The sequence below is a fragment of the Vombatus ursinus genome, unplaced genomic scaffold, assembly GCF_900497805.2.
Source record: "Vombatus ursinus unplaced genomic scaffold, bare-nosed wombat genome assembly UNPS02000582.1, whole genome shotgun sequence".
Classification (NCBI taxonomy): domain Eukaryota; kingdom Metazoa; phylum Chordata; class Mammalia; order Diprotodontia; family Vombatidae; genus Vombatus; species Vombatus ursinus.
In genome coordinates, this window is record NW_020940360.1 from 36756727 (window position 1) to 36782990 (window position 26264).

At 36.3% G+C, this 26264-nt stretch overlaps 2 protein-coding genes across 8 annotated transcripts in view; one reads left to right on the forward strand and one right to left on the reverse strand.

Annotated features, from left to right (window-relative positions):
• Positions 1-699, reverse strand: part of SESN1 (sestrin 1) — a 132911-nt gene extending 132212 nt beyond the window's left edge. For both annotated transcript variants that reach the window (XM_027855587.1, XM_027855571.1), the window contains exon 1: positions 393-699. In XM_027855587.1, coding sequence (XP_027711388.1) covers positions 393-671 — 279 coding nt within the window. In that variant the 5' untranslated portion in view covers positions 672-699. The remainder of the gene's footprint in view (positions 1-392) is intronic.
• Positions 700-1958: 1259 nt separating this feature from the next.
• The window catches only part of CEP57L1 (centrosomal protein 57 like 1), a 65472-nt gene continuing 41166 nt past the window's right edge, over positions 1959-26264 (forward strand). The window contains exons 1-2 of one of the 6 annotated variants that reach the window (XM_027856696.1): positions 1971-2341; positions 22273-22331. The gene's annotated coding sequence lies outside the window, so the exon portion shown is untranslated. Of the gene's footprint in view, positions 2342-22272; positions 22332-26264 lie in introns of all 6 variants that reach the window. The other 5 variants (XM_027856729.1, XM_027856716.1, XM_027856687.1 and 2 more) reach the window with 5 other exon arrangements.

The window sequence follows — 26264 nt, forward strand, 5'->3', positions numbered from 1 at the left end:
AGTAGTATGTGTTTACATACACACATATGTAATAAGTTCAGAATAGCCGTTTTCTATTTTAATCCCGGCAATACAACCACAAGACTTTTTTTTTGTTTGTTTCACAGAATATTCTCTCAAACCAGGGGATTTTAACCTTTTTTGTGTGTCATAAACCCAGCTGGCAATCTGTCGAAGCCTTATGTACCTCTTTTCTGAATGTTTTTAAATGCACTAGGAAATACATAGGATTACAAGGAAATCAATTCTATTTAAATGATCATCAAAATATTTTTAAAGCAAGTTTTACGGACACGTTAAACGAAAATTGGGATATGGATTTAATTAATAGAAACAGCAGCTTCCCCTCTCATCCCAAGGTACCAGAGAATAACGAATGTGCTCTTTCTTACCTGGACACACTTCAAAATAAACTGACTTTTCTCTCTTACATCTTCAAAGGGACACCGTTTGGAAAGCATGAGCAGACGAGCAAGGATTCTATTGAACCCATCCCAAGAGGCAGCATTTAAAGGCTGTTCTGATGAACGATAAGGCAGGACTTTCACAGAACGAAGAGGCTCAGCTTTCCTCAAGATTGCTTGTTTAATGTTTTCCAGCGCTGTGTCTCTGGTAGCTGAATCTCTGCTGCACAATCCATCCCACCTAACTTCATTCTCTCCCTCAGCCATCGCGTCCTTGGGTTTCTCCCCCCCCCCAACCCCGCCCCCTTCTATCTTCACTCCCTTTTCACCATGTCACCGAAAGCACCTTCAGAACTACACCCAGAGATGAAATCAATTTTGGCTTGGGCTTAAGCTGGGGACCAATCATAGAACAGCAATCGTCAATTGCAGACTCGCGTTTTGGGGGCACTAGAAAAATCAGACGGCTGAGTCTCTGAAACCAATGCTGGGGGTGGGAGGGGTCTCTACTATACAAAGTTCACTCCAACAAGGGGCAGCCTTGGAAGGAAGATCTTTTTTCTGAAGAGGGTTAAAAAATGATGAGCAAAGGGCACCAGCCAGACCGCTTGATACCTCGCCTGGGTTTGAGGTCTTTGGAAGAAGCCAGGAAACCTCGCTCTCCTGCCCGGCGGGGTCAGCCGCCGTCCTCACGCCGGGGAGCTGTCAAATCCGTGCTCTGCCCACGAGGGTGGCCAGCGAGGAAAGCTCGCCTGTCAGTTGGGAGTTGTTGTTTTTTCCTTGGCGGGGGGGTGGGGGGAGATTCTCTTCCACCACCACCCCTAGTTCTTCAGTCCTTTATGTTGGCCCCGCCTTCTCTCTAGGCCCCGCCTTCTCGCAACTCCTCCCTCCCGCTCTCCTGCCGGGGAAGAGCGGTGGGCTGGCAGGCCGAGGAGGGTGGGAGGGAGAACGGTGTGCGCGTCCCTCTGATCCCGGACTTCTGTTCTCAATCCTGGAGAAAAAGAAAAATCAGCTGCTTGGGCCACGGGGGTAGGGGGCGGACCGTCCTTCTCTCTCTCGGTCTTGTTCTTCTACCCGAAGTGGTGCTGCCGCTGGCAGGGTGGTGATACCCCCTGCCCCTTCCGAATCGCCTAATTCTCACCTACCCCGCCCCCCAACAAGGACTGAGCCAAAGTCCCGCGGCCCCAGGAGGCAGCGGGTGACCCCGACAGGGCCTAGGGAGCCGCAGTTGCTGCTGGGCCCGAGGTGCAAAGCCCGCCCCCTCGCCCTGCCCCATCGGCGGGGACCGGCCCAGAGGGCGGGAGTGGGGAGGGGAGTAGAAGGGGGTCCTCAGCGACGGTCCAGTCCCTCCCCTTTTTCCGCCCGGCACAAACTGGGAGCCGCCCCTACGGCCCAGCTCCATCTTCCCCGCCCCGGTGGACCGGACCCGCCGGGGAAAAACCATAGGAGAAAGCCCCGCCCTTCCAGCCGCCACGGACTAGATGCCCCTCAGCCCACGCGGCGGCCAACTGATGCGAGCTTCCGCGCATGGGCAGTCTTGAAAGGGAAGAAGAGGGACGCATGCGTACTAAGCACCTAGACTTTTCCCGCCTCCGAGAGCCTATCCTGGCCTTAGCAGCGCCTGAAGTTAGAAAAAGAAAAGTGTATACTCTAAGAGTTTGGCAGAGCACAGGAAAGGGCAATGCAAAAAAGAAGTGGGACCCAGGGGTAATTCCTAAACAGCGACTGGCGTTCAATTTTTAAATAACACTAGGTTTCTAAGCAGGCTCCCTCGTAATGACTTCTGGGAAGTGTAGTCCTCGTGAAGGTACGAGAGGGTTGCCTGCCGCGACCGGAACTACATCCTCCAGAGGGAAGCGCGGCGTTGCCTAGGAAGCTTACTGCCTAGCGTTCCAACGGCTCTCTGGAAGGGAGGACTGGCTGGCAGCGAGAACCAGGTGAGCTTTGAGAGCCTTGGCCGGACTCGTTGCGGGGCCACCACAGCCGTGGCAATGCTTCTCAGTGTTCTTCTCGGCCGCTGTTCGGGGAATGGAGATGGCCCCATGTGAGGGAGCTGGATGTGGGGGAGAGGGAAGGGAACAGAGTTCAGACGGGAGCGAGACTGCATCTGGCTGGGAGGGCTGCGGCCGGGGACGTTCTGGAAACTGCCCTCCCAAGGAAGGAGAAGGGAGAGAGATGATGTCCACGCAGGCTCTCAACTCGAGTGTCTCCTGTTTGAGTTCCGCCTTTTTCGTGACGGTCTCAGGATCTCCAACTTACTCTAACGTTTCTCTCCTTCCCCCCTCCCCCCCCCCAGGACCTCCATTTAGGAGTCCCTTGATTATTGCTGAAATTTTTGAGCAGATGTGTACTGCATTTGTTAAATCTAATTCAGGGTTCTAAGGAAAAAACCAGTTGGTCCGTAGGCCCTACGGAAATAAAAGCATTATCCCGAACGAGCCCTATATACTGTATCTCAAAATTTTAGTACAAAGAAAACTGTCTTTAAAATGTGTGTAAATGTATATATACATAAAGATACATATACATAAATGTGCACATCGATAGTGCAGACATGTAATATATATTATATATGCATTTAGTGCTTGTTTACTGTTGAAAGGGAAACAAATTACATTTATTTGTACTATTTATAGATATTGTAACTATATATGTATATATGACATATTTATATATTATGTAAGTGTATATTGTATAATTATATTATTTATATATATCATGTGTTCCTTTGCCCTACTTAATGCCAAACACTTCTAAGCACTGAGGACACAATAATAATAACTAGCATTTTTATAACACCTACCTCGGGCTAGGAACTGGCTAAGTGCTTTCTTAGCAAGTATTATCTTAGTTGATCAAAAAGAGGCAAAAGACAGTCCCTACCCTCAATGGAAATTAATATTTAGCATATTATTAATCAGAAAATTCCAGGAACCAGTAACATTTTTAATATTCCCTAACTTATCGAGTAATTGTGTCTACTGCCAAAGCTAAACATAATTGGTGCCAGAAGTGTTCAGGATCTTAGTATTCCTTTGAAAAAAAAATCTATTCTTCAGGATTATCATTGGTTTTTCATTTACTCAGAGTTTGCCTTTCTTACGGTGATCTTTTCACTTACTTTGTTGTAATCATAATGAATGAGGAGTAGCTTGGAAAAGAGACTGGAGAGCCTACTTCTGGTGGGGGGGACGGACACAGGAGGTCCTACAGCTGATATTTATTGACTTTGTTACCCTAGGCAAGTGATTTAACCTCTCAACTTTAATTTAATTGCCTTAGTAGAAGGAATTTCCTCATTGATCCCATATAGCAATGAACTATTAAACATACCAAATTAATGAACAAAAAACAAATCATTGTGTACATCTTTTTTTGGTTCTGCTAATCTCACTCTTCAATTCATACAAATCTACCTATGTTTCTCTAAATTTATCATATTAGTTATTTCTTACTACACAATAATGTTCCATTATGTACGTTAATTTATCAAATCTCCAATCAATGAGCATCCATTTTGTTTCCAGTTCTTTTCTGAATTTTTTACTAATGATGAGATCTTAAATAATCAAGTTGCATACCCATTCATGCTTATTATGCTATATGGTATAAATGCTAGTCTAAATCTAATTTCTGTCAGACTACTTTCTCATTTTCTCAGCAGTTTTTGCTGAAAAGAGAGCCCTGAAATTAATTTAAGTTCTTGGCTTTATTAAATGCCAGAATGCTATTCTTAGTTGCTTTTCAAATCTCTTGCACTGTTCTACTCTTATGTTTTTTTTAACAAGGCCTGATGTCTGTTGTTTTATAATATTGAGGTCTGGTTAAGCTATACCCCTTTCATTCCTTCTTTTCTATATTATGTCCCTTGATATTGTAGATCTTTTTTCCCTCTACAAATGAATTTTTATTATTTTGCCTAGTTCTGTTTCTGGGTAGCATTAAATCAGTAATTTAATTATGATATTGTCATTGGCATGGCCCATCCATGGCAGGGACTGTTTCTCTAGTTATTTACCTGTTTGTTTGGTTTTGTTGTTTTTTTTATGCTTTGTAGTTGTAGTGATACAGGGTGTCCCAAAGTTTTAGTGCAGTTTTAAACTTTAAGAGCCTAATTTTGTGACAACCTATGTAAATATCATGAGTGTGTTGGTAGGTTAACTACCAAATAATTCTGCATTTTGTAGTTATTTTGAATGATTTTTTTTTTTACAGTTTCTTCCCGATTTTTATTATTACTATGCAGAAATACTGATAACTTCTTATGGACTAATTTTGTGGCCTGCTACTTTACTGAAACCATGACTCTATCAACAAACATTTATCAAGTCCTTAATATTTGGCAGCCACTGTCCTTGGTGCTAGGGATACCGATAAAAAAGAAAAAGAATTACTCTCAAGAATTTATATTCTAACAAGGAAACAACATGTACACAGATAAGTATATGTAAAATAAATATAAAATAAATACAAGATAATTTAGAAGAGAGGCATTAGCAAGCTAGTAGGGAATCAGGAGAGGCCTCAGAATGGTCATATTTTGACTGAGGTTTGCAGAGAGCTGTGAATTCTGAGAGGCAGAGGTGAAAAAGAATTGCATTCCAGACATGAGAAGATAGCTTATGAAAGGGTACAGAGATAGGCAATGGAATGTTCTATGAAAAAAGAGCAAGAAGATCAGTTTAGCTGGAGATCATAGAGTTCATGAAGGCAGATAATATGCAATACTCCTCAAAAACTAAATTGGTGCCAGGTTGTAAAAAGCTTTAAATGCCAAAGGGAGGAAACTTTATTTGATCCTAGAGGTAATGAGGAGCCTATTGAACAGAGAAGTGACATGGTTGGATGTATGCTTTAATAGTCACTTTGACAGTTATGTGGAAGGTAGAGAGAAGAAGGATTAGAGGCAGGAAGAACAATTAAAAGGTAAAGAGGTGAGAAGAATGTGAATTAGAATATTTATGGAATAAATGGAGAAAAGTGAGCAGATAGAAGAGATGTTGGGGGAGTGGGGCAGTTCAACAGTAGAGCTACTGATTAGACCTTTGGGATGAGATAAAAAGAAGCTGAGAATGACTCCAAATTTGTAACCCTAGATCAGAGCTTCTTAAACTTTTCCCACTCATGACCCCTTCAGCACTTCTTAAACTGTGGATTTCGATTCCATATGTCTTGACCCACAGTTTAAGTGATGATTAGAAAGAATGGTGGTACTCTCAGCAGAAATGGAAAAGTTTGGAAGAAGTATGGGTTTTTTTTAAAGAAGCATAATGAGTTTTGTTTTGGACATGTTGAGTTTTAGGTGACTACAGGATATTCAAGTCAGGAACTATCTTGCTTTACGATTTCTCTAGGGTTTTCTGAGTATACTGTTATCTTCAGTTAGAGATAATTTTATCTTCTCATAGTCATTAAGCATTTATTAAGCACCTATCATGTGCCCAGGCACTGTACTAAGAGCTGGAGATACAAAAAGAGGCAAAAGACAGGCCCTGCCTTCCAGGTACTTATAGTATAATGGAATAGATAACAAGCACACAAATATGCAGAGACAAGCTAAGTACAAAACAAATAGGAAATAATTAACTAAGAAAAGACACTAGAATTAAGAGAGGTTGAAGATTTTATTTGGGACTTCAATAAAGCCAGGAGGAAAAGATGAGGAAGGAGTACATTCTAGGGATGGGGGACAGCCTGAGAAAATTCTCAGAGCCAAGAGATGGAGGGTCTTGTTAGCAAGAAGGCCAGTGTCCCTAAATCAAGGAATACATGATGGACTGGAAAGATTGGGGGGGGGGGCACCTGGGTTATAAAAGGATTTGAATGTTAAGTAGAAGATTTTGTATTTGATCCTGGAAGGGATGGAGAATCACTGGAGTTTATAGGAAAATCACTTTGGCAGCTGAATGGTGGATGGATTAGAGTGGGGAAAGAGTTGAACCAGGCAGGCCCACCAGCAGGGTACCAGTAAGTAGTCCATGAGGTAAGAAGGTGATTTCATGATATTGAACCATCCTGGTATCCCTGGTTTAAATCCAACTTGATCATAGTGAATTAGTTTGTTTTGTTTTCTAAATTTATTGCTACAATCTCATTTCAATAATTTTATTTAAAAATCTTGAATATGCATTAACAAAATTGGATTATAGTTTTATCTATTTTGTCTTTCCATGTTTTGAGAATTAGGATCATATTCAACACATAAAAGGAGTTTGTTAGAGTGTCTTCTGTCACTATATCTGAAAATAATTTTTGTAGCATCAGTATTTATTCCCCTTTAAAGTTTGATAGAATTTACTTACAAATCTATTTAGCCCAGGTTCTCAAATCCTTTGACATCTTATTTGTGACTTGCTCAGTTAACCTTTTCTGAGATTTGGTTAACATGTGTATTTCTTGTTTGCTTACTTTAAAGGTGTTTTTTTTGTTTGTTTTGTTTTGTTTTTTTGTAGATACTCATTCATTTCCTTGGAATTCTCTATTTTGCAGGCATATGATTATATGTAGTAATTCCTAATAAATCTATATTCTTTTTGCTGAGAATTCATCTTGTTCACTTTTTTATTTAGATAACTTGACCTTCCTATCTTTTTCTTGAGTATGTTGGTTAATGTCTTTTAATCAGCCTCAGTCTTGTTTATTTGTTTGATTTTTTTAAATAAAAGGTTTCTCTTCTCTAATTTTTAAGATTTTTTCTTTTATATTTGTTTTAGTTTTGCTACTTTATTTCCTAGTCTTTTTAATTGCATATTCAGTTCATTGATCTATTCTTTTTTTTATTTTGTTAGTTTCTCTTCAGAGAACTAAATTAATCAGAACTCGTTTTATCCACATCCCATAAGTTTTTACATTTTGCCTCATTATTACCCTCTTCAACATTATGTATTGTTTATGTAATTTGTTCTTTGACCCACTCATTATTCAAGATATCATCAGTTTACTTTTAGATATAGATCTTGCTTGTTTCCTTTAGTCTGTAAAAGATGTTTACCATAATTAGTTGCCTTTTTACATTTATTGTAACTCCTTTATGCCGTAACACATGGCCAATTTTTATAACAGTGAAGTGGATGCCAAGAAATGTCTATTCTTCCAGAAAATTCGGAAGATGCCAATGGTTAACATAGACATTTGTAAGAACATTTAGAATGGGATGATGCTAGCTAAGAGCAGCTGAATACATTTCATCTGTCATTGGGATGAGTCATTTAGTAATTAATTACTCTGCATATTTCCCCGTTTATTGTAAAATGTTGGTGGTAGTCTACCATTATGACTGTCGTCTAAAATATGAGCAAAAACTATAAGAATTATGAGTTGTTGTGAAATTAAAACAGAAAATAGATCATTGGCATAGATTCTAACAAATCTAACCATCTCATTATAGACAAGTGTTCTGATCCAAGATAACAATGTTGACTCATTGATGCTATGTGGCATAAAGATTTGGAAAGTACAATTGCTCCAACTCTTTGGTCACTCAGAGTCAAATAGAGTTGTTAAGCAACAATATCCTTTACATATGCATAAATTTAAATGGTTTTTGCTAAAATGATCAGAAGTTACTTATGTCTTTGGCCTAGGCTCTTGTTAGAAGGTGAAAGATTTTTGACTGAGTTGACTGAGTGAGCCATTCATATGCATTTTCTGACAGTTGGCTTTCAGGTTTCACATTTTATTGTGATGTTAGAAATTGAATTCATTGAGCATTTATTCGGCACCTATTATGTGTCAAGCACTGTGCTAAGGACTGAAAATAGAAAAACAAAAATGAGACAGTTCCTACCCTCAAATAGTTTACATTCTACTGGGAAGAGTTTGGAAGTACATAGCTATTGACAAATGGAAACTTTACCAGTCCTGTTGTCTTGAGTTGAGCCTTGAAAGTAGTTAAGAGTTTTTTTGAGGCGGAGATAAAGAAAGCATTTCAGACATGAAGAATATTGTGCTGAAGTATGATGGCAGAAGATGCAATATAATGTATGGGGAGCGGCATGAAATTGGCTGGAGTGTACTGGGGCAATAAGGAATTTCTAAAGCTTCTTGAATAGGGGAATGACATGGTTAAATCTGTGCTTTGGTAATAATGAGCACTTTGGCAACTTTGTAGGATGGATTGAAGACTAAGACTGAAGTCAGGGAAGCCATTTAAATGGTTATTGCAATAGTCCAGATATAAGGTGATGAGGACCTGAATTAAGGTGGTTGTGGGAGGAAGGAAAGTGAAGGAAGTTGTAGAATTAGGATCAACAAAACTTACAACTAACTAACCAGTGAACAAACATTTATTAAGCACCTGCAGAGATGAATGAGAATGAAGAGTCAAGAATCTTAGCTTTGGTATCTAGGTGACTAAAAGAATATTAATGCCCTTGACAGAAATAGAGGAATCAGTTTTGGATATATTGAGTTTGTGATGCCTCTGAGATGTCCAGTGGACGATTGGAAATGTAGGCTTTAGAACACAGAAGCGAACTGAGGTCTGGATATGGAGATTTAGGAGTCTTTTGTGTAGAGATGATAGTTGAACCTAGGGAAGCTGATGAAAGAACCAAAAGAGAGAGTACAGAGAGAAGAGAGAGTCCCCAGGACCAAGCACTGAGGTACACTCAGTCACAGGGGGCAGAACAGGAGGCTGATTATCCTAGAGAGGGAACTAAGAAGGATCAACCATACTGGTAAGAAGAGTACTACAACATAAGAGCTGACTGAGAGAGGAGAAAGTGTCCAGAAGGTCAGATAGGGCTGGTCAACAAAAATTAGCTAATTGTAAAGCTGCAGAAAAATAGTTATTTTGAATTTTTCAGAAATTTGTTTTCTGAACATAATGTCTTCATTGAATAAACTTTTATTTGTAATACATGTTCATGAGCATATACATACATATATGTATATGTGTATGTGTGTATATAATTCTACAATTTCACATTGCCCATGAAATTGACTAACAGAAAGAGAACAAAGCTGTTTTGTTACCAAACAACTGTAGCTTACTATCTTATAACTTACTATCATGAAACAAAATTAACATCTGATAATATTTTTGCCTTCTTCCCAGCTATTAATGTTATTCCATTGATTCAAGTTACGTGCCAAGGCATTATACAAGATAAAAAAATTATATTAATAATTTATATAGTTTATATAGTGTCATTTATATGGTGCCAGCTATGTGCCAGGCAGTGTGCCAGGCACTTTACAAATATAATCTCATTTGATCCTTACAACAACCTTGGGAGGGTTATTATTATCCCCATTTTACAGTTGAGGAAATTGAGGCAAACAGAGGTTAAGTGGGTTGAGGCAGGCTTTGAACTCAAGTCTTCCTGGTTCTAAGCACAGCAGTTTATCTATTTCACCACCTCGCTGCCTCAAATAAATAAATAAATAAATAAATAAACAAAAGAGTTATCCTGAGAAGATTGGTGAATAATGAAGGTACCATACTGAACTTTTTCTTGTTATGACATAAAATCTGTAATATTTAATGCCTCATTTGTATGAAATTACTCCTTTTCATCTCTCCCTGTGCAGATTTATTTTTTTAGAATCACCCCATCATACACAGCTCAGCCCAAGACTTTCTTTCAAACTACCCAAATAATGAATGCAGTCATAAGAGTTTTCACATATAAGAAGTAAAGAGTTTGACCTTATTGAGTCCCTTATAATTGATCTTTAATGTCTACTTCCTGGATCTTATATGTTATATTTTCCATTAATTTCTGTTATTTTTGTCACCAATTTGTTAAATGTCCTTTTTTTCCCCATTCAGGATTATACTTAATTTTGCTAGTTAAGTTACTCTTGGTCATAACCCTAGCTCTTTTGCTTGTTCCAAGACCTATGGTCCTTCAATGTAGTAGCTGCTAGGTCTTGTTTAATCCTTATTGTAGCTCCATGGTATTAAAATTTTTTTTTCTTGTTGCTTGCAATATTTTCCCCTTAATCTGGGGGCTTTGAAACTTGGCCATGATATTCCTGTAAGTTTTTCTCCTGAGATTTCTTTTAGGTGGTAATCAGTGGATTTTTTTCTATTTCTGCTTTGCCTTTTTGTTCTAGAATTTAAGGGCAATTTTCCTTGATAATTTCTTTTAATATTGTATTAAGATTCTTTTTTTGATTGTACCTTTCAGGTAGTCCAACTACTCTTATATTGTCTCCCCTCAATCTGTTCTCTAGATCAGTTATTTTTCTGATGAGATGTTTCACATCTTCTATTTTTTTGTTCTTTTAATTTTGTTTTATAATTTCTTGGTGTCTTTTAACATCATTAGCCTCCCCTTGCCCAATTCTAGTTTTCGAGGAATTATTTTCTTAAGTTTTTGATTCTCTCTTTCCAGTTGGTTGACTTTCTTTTCATAATTGTCTTGATTTTCTTAGATTGCTCTTTTTTAAAATTTTTTTCCCCTCAATCTCTCTGGTTTTTAAAATCCTTTTAAGTTCTTCCAAGAACTTTTTGTGCTTGGAACTATTTGACATTTCTCATTGAAAAAGGAGTGGCTTTTTTAGCTCCACTATCTTCCTCTGAATATGAACCCAGATCTTCTCTATTCCCATAGTAGCTTTCTATGTTTGGGTTCTTTCTCCTTTGCTTACTTATTTTTATTTTTATTTTTATTTTGTTTTTAGCAGCTATTATTATATTCAAGTTCTAGTCCCATCATAGGGAATGATGCTTTAAACCTCAGGTTCTTCTTACTGTTATTTTCTGAGGTCTGTCATGGGACCCAACCTTAGACAACCCTCTCCACCTCTAAGGCATGACTAGGGCCCACAACCACACTGTCCAGCAAACACTCTTGCTCCATGTGGTCCCCCTAGTGTCTGCAAACTACAGCTGTTCTCTCTGTCCTCAAATGGAAACCAGGTTTCTGCTCTCTTGCAAGTGTCCGCAGCTAGCAGAATCCCCTCCCCTTTGCTACCGCACTCACCTAGCACTTACTAGCACTAGCTCCTTCTCCCCCCAGAGACCCAGCCCAGGACTGAGTCAGGTCAGCACAGCACAACTCTGCTTAGCTTCCCTCAACAGTAGAAGGTCCTTCAATCTTCTCCTACTCAGCTGTTGGATCCCCACACTGTCTCTGAGGTGAAAGTTTCTATTATAATGTCCTTTATGGAAATGTGCTCTTATATTTTCATGTTGGTTGCATCTTGGAATGTCAAATTATTAAATCTCTTAAGTAAGATTTGCACTTTAACATTTTCTCTAGCTTTTCCATATTTAATCCCTCTTACTTTACTTTGAATTTCTTAATATCCTGAGGTTTCTGACATCTAAGCAAATTGTCATTATCAACAATTATCAGATTTCTGTTCACTTTTTCCTTATCAATAAGATATAATAATATAGTACTTTATAGAAATGGTTAAACATGTACCTATGGGTGATATAAGCACTAACCACTGTAGCATACAGTTTAACATTGTAGTGTAAAAATTGCTGGTCTTAACTAGTTGGAGAGAACATAGTTCATAAGAAAGCATGCATAAAACTCATGTTTCCGTTACAGAAGCTTCAATTAAGCTTTACTAGAGCTTCAGAACTCATATGATGGCAAAAGCCTTGATCTAAGCTTATACATCATATCTCTTAACTGAAGTGTAAACTTTCAAAATGAAAAGAGAACTTAGTGGTATAATTTCGTAGGATTTAGATCTGAAAGGACCTTCAGATATCATCAAGACCAGGGCTTCTTAAACTTTTTCCACTTGCGACCCCTTTTTGCATTTTGGCAGTGTTCGTAGGCGCTCGGTGGGTGTGGCGGCATGTGCAGTGCAGAGTGCACACGTGTATTTAGTGCACATGTCGTGTGTTTAGAACCGAGACTACAATGAAGTCATGGGCAAGTAGTGCCAGAAACACCTCAGATTCTTAACATGTTTGATTTTTAATTAATTTTTGGTTGTTATGTGTTCAGAAACCTTATTACAGAAAATTTACTGTTGCCAAATTTTTCGCAATCCCATGGGCTCATGACCCACAGTTTAAGAAGCAGTGATCTAAACCAGGGCTTCTTAAACTTTTTCCACTCACAACTCCTATTCGCCCAAGAAATTTTTACATGACCCCAGGTATGTAGGTATATAAAATAGGTATACAAATCAGACATTTACTGATAATAAATCATAAAGAAATTTATTTTAAAACATTTCTTTGGTAGACATAATATTACCATTTATTAAAAACAAAAGCAATTTTGAGAAATAAAGAAGTTAAATGGCTTATGCAGGGTAGCTCAAATTGTTAAGAAAAGAAATAGGACCAGCTCTTTAGATTCCTAGTTCAGTTATTTTTCTCCTTCACTAAGAAATCTAAGTGTCACTTTCTGTCCTTAAGTGAGCTCTGTACTAATAACTGTAGGCAAAATGTAATCAGTTTTCACTTTTCTTGTTCTACAGATTGGCAATGTATAATGGAAAGAACTTTGAATTTGTGAAGTCAAGTAAATCCTGGATTCAAATCTAACCCCCCAAATTAGAGTTGTGTGACCATGGGCAAGTCACTTGATGTCTGATCATAACTTTTTTCCTCTTATTGTAAAGTTGGGAATAGTAACAACTATTGTAATTACCTCAGAGAGTTATTGGGAGGATGAGATGGAATTGTGTATTTAAAGCACTTGGCAAACCCTTAAAACTCTTAAAACTGACTTTTAGATCACTTGTTGCATTAATGTATTTTCCTGTGTGCAAAGTTTAGTCAAGAGTTGACAATGAGAATTTCTTGAACTTATTTCTTTGGTGTGTTCATTTGGTGTGCCTCTAATTTGAAGTAAAATCCTTCATCTAAATCAGAAGTTCTTAACCATTTTTTGTGTAGTGGGCCTCTTTGACAGTCTTGTAATCTTATTGTCTCCCTAGAGTAATGTTTTTTAACATATAAAATACATAAGATTACAAAAGAAATAAATTATAATGTAATACAGTTAACAAAATATTAGCAAGTTCTTGGGACCTCACAATTTAAGAACCTCTGCTCTAAACAATAGATTCAACAAGTAGTTTGGTAAAAATAGAGATTTAATTCTATTAACTTTCCCATAAAATACAGTATGATCTTGAACATGCTGCTCAAACTCTTTTCATTTTACTTTATCATTTATTACTTAAAGCAACGATACTTGTGCCTTCCTTATTTTGTGATTCTGTTGCATTAATAAGATAACTACCTGGCAGGAGTAATTCCAGAGATTATGCTGCTCCATGGCTACATGAATCAATTTTTTGAGGCACATTCTTTTAGATTACTGGAATAGCATTTAATCATATACTCCAGACTAAGTAACTCAGATAGTGAAAAATATTTGTACTAGCAGTAAGTGAAATAATTGCATAGACTTTGCAATTGCAAAGAATTGCATAGAACACTAGAACCTAAGCAAATCCCTTAAGTGACTAGGAACCCCAAGAGTGGAGGTTTAGGTACATTGCTCCTTAATCCTTTTCTCTTCCATTTGTTTACCGCTACTTTTTAAAAATTTGTTTTTCTTAAAAAAAATTTTTTTCAATTAGCATGAATTTATTTTCTTTCTCTTCAACCACTATCTCCCACTGGGGGAAAAAACCCATTAAATAAATATGTGTAGTCAAATAAAACAAATTCCAATGTTGGCCTTGTCCAAAAATCTCTCTCTTGTTTTACATCTTAAGTCCATTATCTTTCGTTCAAGAGGTGGGTAACATGTATCATCATCAGTTCCCTGTCAGTTGATCAGTCAGTTGGTCATTACATTGATCAAAGTTCTTAAGTCTTAAAGTTACTTGTCTTTGCAGTGTTGTTCTTATTCTGGTTTTTGATCACTACAATTCATTCAAGTCTTCTATGGATTCGCTGAAAGGGAAGGGGGAAGGGCACAAATATTTGTTAAATGCCACTATGTTGTAAGTGCTGTGCTAAGTGCTTTACAAAGATTATTATATCTGATGCTCATAGTAACCCTGGGAGGTAGATGATATTTATCCTATTTTGCAGTTGAGAAAACTAAAGCAGGTAGCAGTTAAGTGACTTGCCCAGGGTCACACATTTAGTGTCTAAGGTCACATTTGAACTCAAGTTTTCCTAGCTCCAGGCCTAGTTCTCCGTCCATTGTACCACCTAGTTGCCGGTAACCGTCAGCAGGATACCACCATCCTTTTTTTTTATCCTGTCTTGGGGCATAATAGTATTTCATTATATTTATATATCATAATTTGTTCAGCTGTTCCTCAGATGGGCACCTCCTTCGTTTCCAGTTCTTTGCAGCTACAAAAAGAGATTCTATTCTTATTGCTATAGCTAATATTTCTAGTACAATATGAAATAGTAGTGCTGATAATGGGTATTTTTGCTTTACCCCCTGATCTTACTGGGAAAGTTTACCCCCATTGCAGATAATGCTCGCTGGTGATTTTAGATAGATATTGCTTATCAAAAGTTCCATTTATTCCTGTGCTCTTGTTTTTTTTTTAAACATTTGTTTTTAAAACTTTTGAGTTCCAAATTCTCTCTCTTTCTCCCTTCCCCCTCCCCAATTGAGAAGGCAAGCAATTCCATATAGGTTATATATGTGTAGTCATGCAAAACATATCCATAATAGTCATGTTGTGATTGCTAGTATTTTTAATAGGAATTGGGTGTTAGTTTTATTTTCCCAAAAGCTATTTCTACATCTATTGAGATAATCATATGATTTCTATTGGTTTTGTTATTGATATGATTGGGATATTGATTGATATGATATGTTAGGATAGTTTTCCTAACATTGAACCAGTTCTGCATTCCTGGTATGAATCCTACCTGGTCATAGTGTATGATGCTTGTGATATATTGCTGTAATCTCCTTGCTAGTATTTTATTTAAAATTTTTGCATCAATATCCATTAGGAAAATTGGTCTGTAGTTTTCTTTGTCTGTATTTGCTGTTCCTGGTTTAGGTGTCAGCACCGTATTTGTATTGTAAAAGGAATTTGATAGGACTCCTTCTTTGCCTATTTTTCCAAATAGTATATGGTGTTGGAATTAATTGTTCTTTAAAAGTTTGGTACAATTCATTTGTGAATCCATCTTGCCCTGGGAATTTATTTTTAGAGAGTTCATGGATGGTATGTTCAATTTCTTTTTCTAAAATGGGTTAAGTGTTCTAGGGACAACTAGGTGGTGCAGTGGATAGAGCTCCGGCCTTGGAGTCAGTAGGACCTGAGTTCAAATGTGACCTCAGACACTTGACACTTACTAGCTGTGTGACCCTGGGCAAGTCACTTAACCCAGATTGCCTCACCAAAAAAAAAGTGTTCTAATTCCTCTTCTGTTAATCTGAGCGATTTATATTTTTGTAAATATTCATCCATTTCACTTAGGTTGTCAGATTTATTGGCATATAATTGGGTAAAATAGCTCCTAATGATTGCTTTAATTTCTTTTTTGGTGTTGAATTCACCTTTTTTCATTTTTGATAATAATAATTATTTGGTTTTCCTTTTTTTAAAAAATCCAATTAACCAATGGTTTATCTATTTTATTGAATTTTTTCACAAAACTAACTCCTAGTTTTATTTATTAGTTTAATTGTTTTAATTTTATTAATCTCTCCTTTGATTTTCATAATTTCTAATTTGGTGTTTAATTGAGGATTTTTTAATTTGTTCTTTTTCTAGTTTTTTTTTTTTAGTTGCGTGCCCAATTCATTGATCTGTTCTTTCTCTGTTTTATTGATATAAGCCTTTAGAGATATAAATCTTCCCCTAAGTACTGCTTTGGCTGCATTCCATAAATTTTGATATGCCTTCTCATTGTTGTCATTCTTTTTAATGAAATTATTGATTGTTTCTTTGATTTGTTCTTTGACCCACTCATTCTTAAGGATTAAATGATTTAGTTTCCAGGTAATTTATTCTGCCTTTACATGGCCCTTTATTGAATGTAATTTTTATTGAATTATGATCTGAAAAGGGTGCATCATAATAATACTACTTTTTTAGCATTTTGTGAATAAAAAGAATGTCTATAAATATTTTGGTACATATGGGTTTCCCTTTCTTGATCCATTTGAAGTATAGGCTTAGTAGTGGTATCACTAAGGTATACAGTTAAGTAACTTTTGGGGCATATGTGCAAATTGCTTTCCATTGACAAAATTAGTGGATTTTGCTAACACATGATAGCCCCTTTTTTGCTAGAACAAGAAATGATGAACAAATTGCTAATAACTATTAAATGTATGGGAATGTGTTAAATGTGGGATGGGGGAGGAAATATATTTTCATTCAACATTCTAATTCAAATAGGTAAAAGTTTGTTTCTGCTCCTTTCAGTGGGAGATCTTCTATTTAAGTTTGTTCGAAAATAAAAACTTTATGATCAGCAGAATTACTTTTCTTCTGCTTGGGAAATTTATACTTAAGGAAAATGATCACCTATCATGATATATTCAATCAACTCTTGATTCCATCATCCAAAGCCCTATTGTCCTAGGGCTATCAATTACTTGCTACCCCGCATATTTCTTAGTTGTCTTGTCCCACTTTCAGTTAATGTGTGTGTAGGTGTATTTGGAGAAAGTAAAATTACTTTAATAACATTAGAGATGTAAGCCTATTGCCTACATTTACTTCCAAAGCCAAATATAAATGGTTTTAATATTTCCTCCTATTTTGAATAGTCTCCATTAGCACAAAGAATGGAGAGCAGAACCAACTCTGTGTGTGTGTGTGTGTGTGTGTGTGTGTGTGTGTGTGTGTGTATATGACCTTGTCTGACATTTTACCAGATTAAGAATTAAATCAATTTGATTTTTACTTAATAGTTTGGTAAAAAAAAAAAAAAGATTGAGAATTCCTCCTCTTTAATGTTTTGGAAATCATTGTGTTAGTAGTGATGATGCACTGATGATAATACTTATTAATATTCTTCATCTGAACAGTGAGTGAACTCTTATTCCTCCCCTCAAGTCTTGATTGTGATAATGTTCCAGATAAAAGGTAACTAGAAGAAATCTTGTCTATATGAAATAGAATTGATAATGAACTTTACAGAAAAAATGAATGAGTGCTATGGACTGTTTTAGGATGTAGAAAACCATTATTTTCTCCCTCAGTAAAGGCAAGTCCCTTCAAATGCCCTACTTCATCTTTCTCTTGGCTATAACAGTAAAATATCAGACATATCTAAAATGTAGACTATGGAAAATTGTGAAAGTGTGTATTTCATATAAGGAGAAATCTTCCAGGTAATCTTTTGGAATAAGAACAACTAAACTTTCAGATGTTGTAAGTCCTTTATGTAGCTGGGGGAGGGGGTAGCTTATTGGAATAATTCTTTGTACCTTTTGTAACTGAAAGGAGTTCATTTGAAAGATTCAAAGAATCAGAGGCTTATTTGTGATGGACTGGTGACCTTAAAGGAATAGTGGAGAATGGAAGCTATGCCACAAAACTGCAAATAGGCAAATATTTCATTTTGAAAAAACAAGGAAGAAGGTAGATTGTACATTTAAGTTGGACAGCTTGACATTAATCCTTAGCAAAATTCTAGATTATTAAACCTATGTCTTGTGACACTTTGAAAAATAAAGTAGTAATCACTACAAGACAATCTGAATTAATACAGGATTAACTTATTACATAGGTAGATTAGGAAAATATAATAAACATTACATGAATTTCATCAAAACATTTAAGAAGTTATTCCACAAAATCCTTGTGAACAAATTATGGATATATAGGCTGAATGATGGGTATAACCTGATTTTATTGAAACATCTAGCCTAAAGAAGACTTAATGGACCATCATCAGTCATCAGGTGGTCTGTGGCAGACCACAAAGCTCTGTTCTTGACTCTCGTCAAGTGAACGTTTTTATCAGTGATTTAGATGAAGGTATAACTTTAGTGTTTATGAGATTGACCAAGGGAAATATAAGAAGCAGAGTGCTATATGATGGAAAGATGACAAGGCTTGAAATCAAGAGACACTTTGGTTCACATTCTGCTTGTGACCTTGAACAAGTAATTTCACCTCTGAGCATCAGTCTCCTCAACCTGTAAAATGGAAATAATGAGGTCTGTAATATCTCCTAGGGCTGTTGTGAGGATCAGATGAGATAATGCATTATAAATTGTTTATAAATGTTTAAATGCTATAGAAATGTCATCAATTATTATAATACCTGGAATGATATAACTAAAATTTATATAGCAATTTAAGGTTTGCAAAGTGCTTTTCGTGTATTATCTCATTTGATCTCACAACCCACAACAATTTTATATGGATAAATATAAAGTTTTCTACTTAAGTTAAAAGAAAGTCAAATATATGAGCACAGAGTTGAAAAAGGTATGTCTGAATGATATTTTTATATGAAAAAGACATGCGAATTTAAGTGAACAAATATATTCAATCTAAGAGAGTAGCGTGATGTGGAAACCTAAATAGTTTAAGTCTACATTAATAGAAGGATTATGTCCACAACAAGGGAAAGATGAGTCCTACTATACACTGCCATGATCAGACCACATATGCCATATTATATTCCTTTCAGGATGTTTTATTGTAGGAAGGCTGTTGACAGACTAAAGCTCATTCAGTTGAAGGTGGCCAGCATGGTGAAGAGACTCAAACCCTCATCATTTGAGATTCAGTTGGAAAGTGCAGCTATTTAGCAGGGAACGTTATCTCTATCTTCAACTGTTTGAAGGGTGGTTATGTCAAAAGGGAATTTAGGGTGATTTTATTGGATTACAGCAGGCAGAACTGAACTAAGGGTAAAAGTTATAGGAAAGTAGATTTTGGCTCAGTATGAAGAAGAATTGCCTAATGATTAGAAGTATCCTAAAAGTAGAACGGACTCCCTCAGGAAATAATTTTCTTATCACATAAAGTCTTCAAGGAAGTGTTGGATTGCAAGGATCACTTGTTGGGAATGCCATAGATCTCTACTTAAGAACAGGATCTGATGTGATTTAATGTACCTTTCCCACTCAGATCTTTACTAGGCTGCTGTTTGAAATCGAGTGAGTTTGATTTATTGCTTCAGTGATATTAGCATTGGATTAATACAAGGAGCTGAAGTTCTCTTTTCCCTTTAAAATCTATAGTCAATGAGGTTTGTGCCGCAAGCATAGTCTTAGACAAACCACTGCCAGGCAGTAGGGAAATAGGTAGAAAAAAGACTTGTGAATAATAAAGATATTTTATAGACAAGCTGAATTGTCCACTCTTGGTTGCATCACAGCTAGCAAGGATACATGGGGAAGCTCCAACATTTTCTGCATTTGGCTTGGGTAGCTTTTAGGAGAGGTTCAGTATGTACACTGAAATTGGAATTAAGAGCTAATCAGGAGATAAAAAGCATTCTTAGATAGATTTTAAACGATGAAGAAGTAGAAAAATTACATCAAGAATTTTCCAGCGTCCCCTTAAGTGAGATGATCTATGTGGTGGCTTCCTTGAGAAAGTGGACACAATGGAAGCTGGTGAAAAATGTGAAACATTGGAAACTGTGGTTCAGGATCAAGAAATGAAAAAGACCAAAAATTCATTACTAATGTCTTACTCCTATTATGTCATGAATATGATATGTAACTCAGTGTGGCAGAACCAAAAAATATAACAAATGAAATTGACTATATCTTAGCAAGTGGGAAATAATGATTTACTAACATGTTGTGGTTATTTCATAACCATCTGTCACTATATAGTAAGATCGTTGGTTAGAACAGAGATTAAAATTGAAGCCAAACTAGAAGAATAAAATTAAAAAGATACTGTAGAGAATTATAGCCTAAGCTATTACAACCGTTAGCTCTGAAAAAAAATGCAAAATTGATAAAGGCACCAATTCTGTTGATCACCATTTCTTGGAGAAGTTTGATTAAGAAACAATTGTTACAATAAGGACAACAAAAGAGTCTAGAAAATTCCTTATTAATGCTTCTTGTGAAGAGGAGAAACATGGCAACCTAGGGCAACAGTGATTTAAAATATAAGCTTATTTGCAAAATATTATGGAAGAAGAAATGAAAGATTAGAAGTAATTCTGAGGCAGCTGGTGATATAGTGGATAGAATTCTGGGCCTGGAGTTCAAATGTAGCCTCAGATACTTAACAAGTTGTATGACCCTGAGCAAGTCATTTAGCCTCTGAATCCTTCAATTTCCTCAACTGTAAAATGGGGGAGTAATAGCACCTCCCTCTTAGGGTTGTTTTGAGAATAAAATAAGATAATATTTTATTTATTTTTCTTAATTACCTGTAAATTTTTTAACATTAATTTTTAAAAATTTTGAGTTCCAAATTCTCTCTTCCTCCCTTTGCTTCCTGCCTTGAGAAGGCAAGCAGTTTTATATAGATTATACAAGTGAAATCATGCAAAACATATTTCTAAATTAGCCATGTTACAAAAGAAACAGAAACTGGAAGAAAAAAAAAACACCCAAGAAAAATAAAATTTTAAAAAGTATGCTTCAATCCGCATTCAGATTCCATCAGTTCTTTCTCCGGAGGTGTATAGCATTTTTTCATCATAATTCTTTCATAATTGTCTTGGATAAAATGAGATAATATTTGTAAAAAGTGCTTAGCACAGTGCCTGGCACATAAAAGGTCCCATAAAAATGCTTATTCCTTTCCTCTTACCCCAATACTGCCTCACAAAACAGCAAAAGGCATAGGAGGGGAAAATATGCCTGTAGAAAGCTTGTTGTGAAAGGAAGACAACAATTAGGTATAAGATGGAACATCTCTGCCACTGTGACCATAGCAACTGTTAACTGTTTTAATATGGACTGAAGCATACTGTTTTTTACTTTTTCTTTTTTTTTTCATTTTTTTGAATCTTGTTCAAAATAACTAATATGGAAATATTTTATAATTGCACATGTATAACCTATATCTGATAGCTTACTCTCTCAGGGAGGGGATAGGATTTAGAACTCAAAACTTTAAATAAAAATGTTCACAGAGAGAGACTTGAAACAGGGAGACCAACCATAGAGCTATTGTAATAATCCAAGTGGAATAACTAGGTGGCACAGTAGATAGAGTGCCAAGCCTGGAGTCAGATTCATTTTCCTGAGTTCAAATATGGCCTCAGAAATTGACTAGTTGTGTGATCCTGGGCAAGTCACGTAACTCTTTGCCTTAGTTTCTTCATCTATAAAATGAGCTAGAGAAGAAAATGGCAAACCATTCCAGTATCTTTGCCAAAAAAAACCAAACCCTAAATGGGGTCACAAAGAGCCAGACATGACTGAAATAACTAAACAACAACAATAACCCAAGCATGAGGTGATGAGGACCTGCACCAAGGAGGTTGCATTTTCAGGAAGAGAAGGGGGATTGATTATACAAGAGGTGTTGCAAACGTAGAATCTTTTAAAGGGTCCTGCATATAGCATTACAGTGCAGCAATCCCTCTGTTTTCCTAACTTAATATATGAAGAGCTCATCTTGTTTTCTAATTATATCTTTCCTAAATCATATCCCTTATGCTTCTTAAATGGCACTATATGGTACTGTCCTTCTGGTATCAAAAATGACACTTCTTATCCGTGGGAGAGGAAGTAGAAGACTTGATTGACCTGTTGAGGGGAAAAGATTTATCTTAAAACTCTAAGTAGGGCATGTACTTTTAGTTATTTTTTCCAATAATACTGGTATATTTACAGTGATTCATCTATGCTTCTCTCTTGTATATTCTTCATATAGGTGGGAAAGTCAGAAGATGTTAATATTTTGTTACCATTTTTGGTATTAATAATTATAAATAGCTCCCCCGGTGCTCTCACAGTTGTATTATCTCCAATATGGCTCTCCTCTATCTGTATTTGATCAAATCTGACTGCTTTTCCCATCATTGTTCTCTTTAGTACCATTTCTATCTTTTCTATAGGTGCACCTGGGACTGTCGTGTTAAAGTCCAAGTGTGGCAACTAAATTGTTCTTGATGGGGTAAGAGATTTGTTATAAAAATATTTGCATATTTTTCACAATTTTTCTGTTTCTTATCCTCTTTTTATTTTTATCCTTATGTGCCTTCATGATGACTTTGCTTAGTTGGGTTCTTCCTTAAGCTTTCTTTACATTAATTTTGCCAGTGTTTCGCTTTATCTTTTGAAGAAATACTGCTCCATTACCTTTTTCCTTAAGATTTTCTGAAAAACTGATTTGTATTCTAAACCAATGACTTTGGCTGCCATTTTTCTCTTCTTAACAGATTAGGTGTTTGCTGGCTCAAGTGCTTTGTAGGTTCTTGGTCTCATTGTAGCAGTTGATTTGTATCAAGTAAATATCTTCATGAAATTATTATAGTCTGTATTTATGTCTCTTCTTCCATCCATAGTTATTATTTTTAATCATGAGTAATTTCTTTAAATCAAGGTTAAATTATTTCAATCATATACCATATTTCTCATCTTTATTCTTTCTTTTAGATTTGTACTAACTTTGATATTTGTTCTAACAAGTCAGTGACTGACTGCACAGACACTGATTCAGGAATAGTTCACACATCAGTAGCAACTGATTTTCTCTGTCAAAATACAATCTTTTCTTTTTTATTTTTTTGCAGTGTTACTCAGCACTCATAAAGTCTAGCGCTTGCCAATTCTTTCTCAAAATATTCATATTCTATCAACATGATGTTTCTGTGTAGTCTATAAGTCTTTGGCTTCTCTCGTTTCTGATCCATATAAAAAATGTATTACATTTTTTGCCATACTCACTTATTCCTACTTATGCTTCAAAGTCACCAAGTATCAAGGTATATTTTGATTTAATTTGGAGAGTCATAATGAAATTTGTTGAAATTTTCTACCTCTTCATTCTCTGCAATAAATATTGGCATGTGGCCTATTGAGTACCAGCCACAGCTATGTTAAAATTGATTTGAAACTTATGAGTCCTAGCATCCTGAAGCGCCTTGTCTGCCACTTTGCTATCATCATTGCAGAGGTAGAAGGAAGGGAGGAATGGAACTCTTTTGTATTTTTCTTTGTTTTATGAGTTGCTGTGGCCAAAGAATTCATCACTAAGTGACCATGCCTTTTGCTGGTTCTGAGAAAGCAGACTAAGTTTGTTGTCAGGACCATTGTCATGGCATGCAAAAGACCCCACTCTACTTAGATGGTAAATTGTTCAAAATTATTGAATATAGTTATATGTCTGGGAAAATCACTCCTTTGGAGATAAATTTGTGACTCTATGCATGAGAGCAAATAAGGAAGAGAGTTATTAATGTTTAGGTGACATGTAGTTCTCATCTATTAGTGGGATACATCTGGAGGTCACTTAAAGAGACAGCAAAGTGTCCTTTGTACATGGTTATCTTGGAACAAATTTGACTTTGTGGTTTTGCAGAGTTGGCAGATTACAAAGAGTTGTTTTATAAGTATAAACCAAGCCAAGCAATAGCAAACAGCCCTAGTTTCTTCTGGAAGGAAAACATTTGTGTCCATTAGAATATAAGCTCCTTGAGGTTAGGTTCTATTCTTGCTTTTTCTTTGTATCTAGCTTAGCACAGTGCCTGGTATATATTAATCATTTAATGAATGCTTGTTGGTAGATTGTAGTTTTCAGGTTAGGCTATGATACCACACAGGTTCAATAAGCCTCTGTTCAGCCAGTCAATAACCATGAAGTACTTATTATGTGTCAGCACTGTGCTAGGCATTAGGGATACAAATATAAAGAGTGAAATAATTCACACTGAAAAGAGAGTATCTATAGGCTAAATGTAAAGAGAGAAAATAAAAATAAATGCAAAGTTAAACGGCACTTTAGGAGAGAGAAAACTAACAGCAGGGGAAGACAAGAATGGCTTTATGTAGAAGGTATTTGAGCTACAACTTGAAGGAAAAGCAGAATTCTATAATTAAGCAAGCAACATTGATCTAAGTTCAAATTTAGAATTACTCCACTACAGATTACTCAAAGCCTTTCTAGCACAGAAGGCTAGAACTTGTGTTTTCCTGTCATGCCCTTCAGAAACCCAGGATTATCTTCACACCACAAAAGGGCATGAGAGTTTGACTGAAAAATTTCTGTAAAATCTATATACACATTGATACTTTTCTCGATGAAAGTACTAGAAGGAAACAGGCAGCCTTCTGCAAGTGGTAATGCAGAGTAGATACCATTACACAATTGACTGAAAGATATAGGAAATGCAAGGTTATGTTGTGTTTGTTACTTGTTGATTATGAAAAATAATTGAACAAAACATAGTGGAACAAAACATCTTACAAAGTCTTTCTTGCAGTAAAATGTCTCTTGGTCATACATGAGAATTATTCAGTGTTCCTTGAAAAATGTAACTGCAGAGATTAGAGTATTTCTGATCATAAATATCAGGTGAAATGTAAATCAGGGAAATGTATATGGTCTCCACTGTCACAGAGGAGATCCGGCTCAGAGTTCAAGTTGAAGAAGGGCTTGCCTTTGGATGGTAAAGTCCTCCAGATACTCTCCTGCTTTCAGATGACATCCACAGTTCTATCAAGCAGGATATCAGGAGTAAGAACTTCCACTGGCACATTGAATACATCTCCTGTGGCAAATTTATTGGAAAATATAAATAGTCACATTGGATGGTCAGGGATGGGCTTTCACTAAATACATTTGAGTAGATCCATGTTGCTCCTACAGCAGGCAGGAACTGCTAAAAGCAATAGCAAGTCTGCCAAGCTTCCCAGCTACCTCATAAGTATGTGCATGTGTATGTGTGTGTTTTTACATATATATCAGTTATCATTCTTTTACCTTTTTTCTAATTTTTATCACTTTTCCCATTATATATGGGTACTTCCTTATTCTTAGAAGTGTTTGCCAGATGGTAGCCATATAGTTCATAATTATATACTTTAAAAAAAAGGAAACTGTAACACATAAAGCTAAACATTAAAATATTTTTGTTTAGCAGTGTCAAGGCTTATACTACTATATGATGGTACATGTAGTTGTCTAGCAACAGTTCTCCTCCTCCCTCCTCCTCACCCCCAACCATGATACCTCTATTAATTGTTCTTTTGTCCATCTAATTGTTTATTTAATTGATGGCTAGTGACCTCATTAGAGGCTTTTAGCACATGGTGTTAATTGGGCCAAGAAAAGTACTGATTTTTGTCATAGTTTAGTCACAAACAGCATAAGTTAGGCACATGAGAAGAGAACAGGCTCAGGATATGTTGATGACCATATGGGCAGTTTATTATAGTTCAAGAGCACTGAACTAGATGTTAGGAGTCCTATCTTCTAATCCTTGCACTGGTACCATCTTTGAAACCTTGAACTTTTAATTTCACATAGCCTTAGGTTTCCTCTCTATAAATGAAGGGTTGGACTAAGATGGTCAAGTCCCTTACAAAGAATGAAACAGTCTGTACTCTCAAAAAGCTTACTATTCTATTGGAGGAAACTATGTATAAAGATACATATATGTAGATTAAAAACAACAACAAGGTAGTTTAATACAAAATAGGAAGGGAGAGCCCTAGTGCTTTGCTGGGATCAAGGTTAGTTTAGAAGGTAGTGCTTCAGCTGTGTCTTGGAGGAAGAAAATAATTCTATGAGACATAAGTGAGAAAGAAATGCATTGCAAGTGTCCAGGACAGCCAGAGTGCAAAAGCTTAGAGATGTAAGATGGAGTACTTTGTTTGAAAAGTAGAGAGAGAACCAGTTTGAGCCAAAGTGTGTAGAAAGGGGAGAGCTATACAAAGAAACTGGAAAGATAAATTTGGGCAAGGTTGTGAAGGGCTTTAAAGGCTAAAAAGAGAAATATGTATTTGAACCTAAAGACAATGGAGAGCTACTTTGGAGTTTGTTGAATAATGGAGTGAGTAGTGGAGTGGAGTCAGATCTGTGCTTAAGGAAAGTTCGGGTGCCAGA